At 34.9% G+C, this 3994-nt stretch overlaps 1 protein-coding gene across 1 annotated transcript; it reads left to right on the top strand.

Moving 5' to 3' along the window:
• Positions 1-1018: 1018 nt before the first annotated feature.
• Positions 1019-1981, top strand: LOC105746988 (olfactory receptor 7A17-like). Its single transcript, XM_012528560.1, has one exon. It carries the CDS (start codon positions 1019-1021, stop codon positions 1979-1981), a length of 963 nt encoding a protein of 320 aa, XP_012384014.1.
• The last annotated feature ends 2013 nt before the right edge of the window (positions 1982-3994 follow it).

Here is a 3994-nt window from a genome sequence, read left to right as displayed (position 1 = left end):
CTAAGAGCAGTATTGCAGGATTTTATGGTTAGGCAATAACCGCTAAATTTTCTGTCTGTACCATTTTTGTATTCTCACCAACAATGAATGAGAGCTTGTCTTGTGCCACATCCTCATCAGCAATTGTCATTTTCAATGTTTAGGTTGTTAACTATCCTAATAAGCATGTGGAGAAATATCCTCGTGGTTTTAAATTTGCAATTCCCTAATAACAATTGATGTTGAGTATCTTTTTGTTTCTGCTTATTTGACAACACTGTATCTTGTTAGCGAATATTCTATTCAGATCTTTTGCCCATTTTTAAATTGAGTATTTGTTTCTTATTGTTGGGTGTTAAGAGGTCTTTAAATTTTTGTACACCAATATTTTATCAGATATGTATTTTGCAAATATTTCCCCCAGTCCTTTTGATTTTTTTTCATTCCCTTATCAAGTCTTTCAAAGAGCAGCAGTTTTATGTTTTAATAAAGCCCTAGTTAAAAATTTTCTTCTCTCTTGTATCATGCTTTGGGTGTTATATCAAAATACTCATTACCAAACCAACGGTCCCTAGATTTTCTTGTTATATTCCAGAAATTTTATATTTTTTTTGTTTTACTTATAAGTGTATGGTTCATATTGAGTTAGCTTTATTATAAAATTTGATAATATTAATTACATTCGAATGTGCTGCTACCATCACCAGTATACGTTACTTCAACTTTTTCATCACTGGGGACAAAATGACTGGTCAAAATATTTGATAAATAAAACAAATTTTAAGGGAATTTGTTGTGGAAAATATTGCTGTGTGTAAATATTTCAAGGATGGCTAGTCAACAAAAGTATCAAGGAGAAGAAGGAACATTTGTTTTCTCTCACCTTTTCTGATAAAGCACACTAGATTTATTTATATATAAGAGGAAATCGCTAATTTAATGGTTTAACAAATCATACCATTTATGATAATTTCTGCATCATTGCTTTTGGAAAAATTCTCATTGTTCTGGTCTCTTTTCTAGTAGATTCATCAGCTACATGGAAAATCAAACAAATGCTTTAGAATTTGTCCTCCTGGGTCTCTCAGAAGATACAGAATTGCAGCCCATTCTTTTTGGGTTGTTCCTTTCCATGTACCTGGTCACCATCTCTGGGAACCTGCTGATCATCCTGGCCATCATCTCAGACTCCCGCCTCCACAACCCCATGTACTTCTTCCTTTCCAACCTGTCTTTTACAGATATCTGCCTCACTTCCACCACTGTTCCCAAAATGCTACAGAACATTCAGACACAGAGAAAAACTATAACTTATGAAAACTGCCTCAGCCAGATGTATTTTTTCATACTTTTTGGACAATTAGACATCTTCTTCTTGACAGTGATGGCATATGACCGCTTTGTGGCTATCTGTCACCCCCTGCACTACATGGTCATCATGAAACCCCAGGTCTGTGGCCTCCTACTACTGGCATCCTGGTTATTTAGTATTTTGCTATCCCTTTTACATGATTTAATGGTTTTGCAATTGTCTTTTTGTACAGAGTTGGAAATCCCCCACTTTTTCTGTGAACTTAAGCAGGTAGTCCAAATTGCTTGTTCTGACACCTTTCTCAATGACCTAGTGATGTATTTTGCATCTGGACTCCTGAGTGTTATTCCACTTGCTGGGATCTTTTTCTCTTACTCTAAGATTGTATCATCCATTTTGAGAATTTCAACAGCTAAGGGCAAGTATAAAGCTTTTTCTACTTGTGGGTCTCACCTATCAGTAGTGATCTTGTTTTATGGTACAGGTCTTGGGGTGTATCTTAGTTCTGCTGCTACTAAAAACTCAAGGCCTAATGCACTAGCCTCAGTGATGTACACGGTAGTCACTCCTATGCTGAATCCCTTTATCTATAGTCTTAGAAACAAGGATATAAAGCAGGCATTAAGAAAACTGAGAAACATTCTCTTCATAAAAGGAATCTTTGTCTCAAGTTTAGAAAAATATTCATAATTAACAGAGGTCAAACACTGGGAGATCTAAATCAAGAAATTGTATAAATAGAGAAATAATGTTATTTGCCTAATTTTCAGAATTCATTTCTTTAATTTTTGTGTTTTAAGGGCACCTGTTTCTTTGGAATTATATTATATCCTGTGATCTCTCGTATTGTATTCCTTGGAATCAGTATTGAAGGCAGAAACTGCTGCATGGATTTTCAGCAGTAAAATATTTAGTACAGATAATTTTGTACATATTAAATTATACCAGGTTCTGGAGGGATGAAAGTATACTGCAGTCACTGCCAGATGAAAACAACTGGTTGTATTATATGGTTTGGGTGAAAAATAATCTCATATCAAAGGCTGTGTAGCAACTTCAAGGGTTTATTCATTTTCTCCAGAAAGAGGTCACATTCTGAACTGGAGAAACCATCTGATTTATTTTACAATAATCACATTCCATTTCCAATATGCTCCTTTCTCCTGCACATTCCCAGTTATAAGTTAAGTGACATTATTTACAACACAGTCCCTGATTCTTCAGATGTTCTCAATAATTTCTGTGATTCTTCCAGTGATTTAAGGTTGCCCTTTAAAAATTATTTTCGTAGCTGATGACATTTTCAGGAAATTTCTTTTGGCACTTCCTACAGTAATGGTTCACATTTACAGATCATAAAAAGCAATGTGCATGGTTTCCCCATTTGCAACTATGACTTTTTCAACTATTCAACCCAGATAGTAGGACATAATTTCAGGATTTTATGTAGACCTACTTTGTTCTTTGTGATGTAGGCTAAGGTGAATGCTTCATTCATCACCTGATGGCAGATCAGAATGCCATTTTGAGATTAGTGATTGCACTGAGATAATGGACATTTTTTGGAAAAATTGCTATACATACACTATTGGTATATATTTATCCTCTGCTAATAGTGTCATTGATGTTCTGACTCCCAACAATTTGATATATCAATTCAGAATGCACTTTTGCAAACAGTTCTTTACCAAAGAGTTTACCTGTATGGCTTATTTTCTTTAAGCAGAAATCTCTTTACCTATATGGTTTATTTTCTCTAAGGAGAAATCTCTTAAAAAGCAGAAAGGTTTTTAATAATTTTGAGAAAAAATATAGTAAGCATGCACACTCATCTTATTGAAAAAGCTAGAATTATGCCTTTCAAGTAATTAGAAGTATAGAAAACACTGGAAAACAGGTCAGCTAAGAAAGGTGATAATTCTGTTATCATCAGAAACACTGTATAATCACAAAGACTGCACTGAAATTGTTGGCTCCACAAATACACTCCCTCTCTGCAATGAGACAGTAGGAGGCTCTTGCCTTATGTATTCATTAATGGGCACCATACCTGCTAGTTTCCTATCTTCTGGAGTACAGGAACACAAACCACAAAGAGAGAGAAAAGTCTGTTAAGAGAGAGAAGGGAAGAAATATCACTGATGTGGAGGCAGTGGCCACTGGAGTTTTTAAAGGCCAGGAAAGTGAAAAACTGGTGTAACATGGGAGCATTTTTAGGACTTGGAAATTGTCCTGAGTTACATAACAATGACAGATATAGGCCACTATATACCCTGCCATACCTACAGAATTGAGTGGGGGAGAGTGTAAACTACAATGTAACTTTAATCCATGCTTGGTGGCAATGCTCAAAAATGTGTTTAAAAATTGCAAAGAATGTACCAAACTAATAAATGTGGGGAAAATGTGTGAGGTATGGGGAGCAGGGCATATGGGAATGCCCTATATATGCTCTGTAACATTTTATATAATTGAAATATCTTTTTAAAAAAAAATTAAAAATGAAAAGACAAAAGAAAGAGACAGCCCACCCTCCTGACCTCATACAATATGATATAGATGCAAAGGTAGATGTCAAGCTTACTTACTCTTTGAGTGTAATTAAGGAGAAAAGGTGATTGTATTTCTTTCAAAATCTCCTAAGAACCTTCTCTGTTTCCTTACTAATACACCTAGCTGATACATTGTTTCTTAAGAAAAAAT

This window comes from Dasypus novemcinctus, chromosome 6 (assembly GCF_030445035.2).
Source record: "Dasypus novemcinctus isolate mDasNov1 chromosome 6, mDasNov1.1.hap2, whole genome shotgun sequence".
Taxonomy (NCBI): Eukaryota; Metazoa; Chordata; class Mammalia; order Cingulata; family Dasypodidae; genus Dasypus; species Dasypus novemcinctus.
Note: the sequence above shows the minus strand (reverse complement) of the source record. Positions and strands in the feature narration are given on the sequence as shown.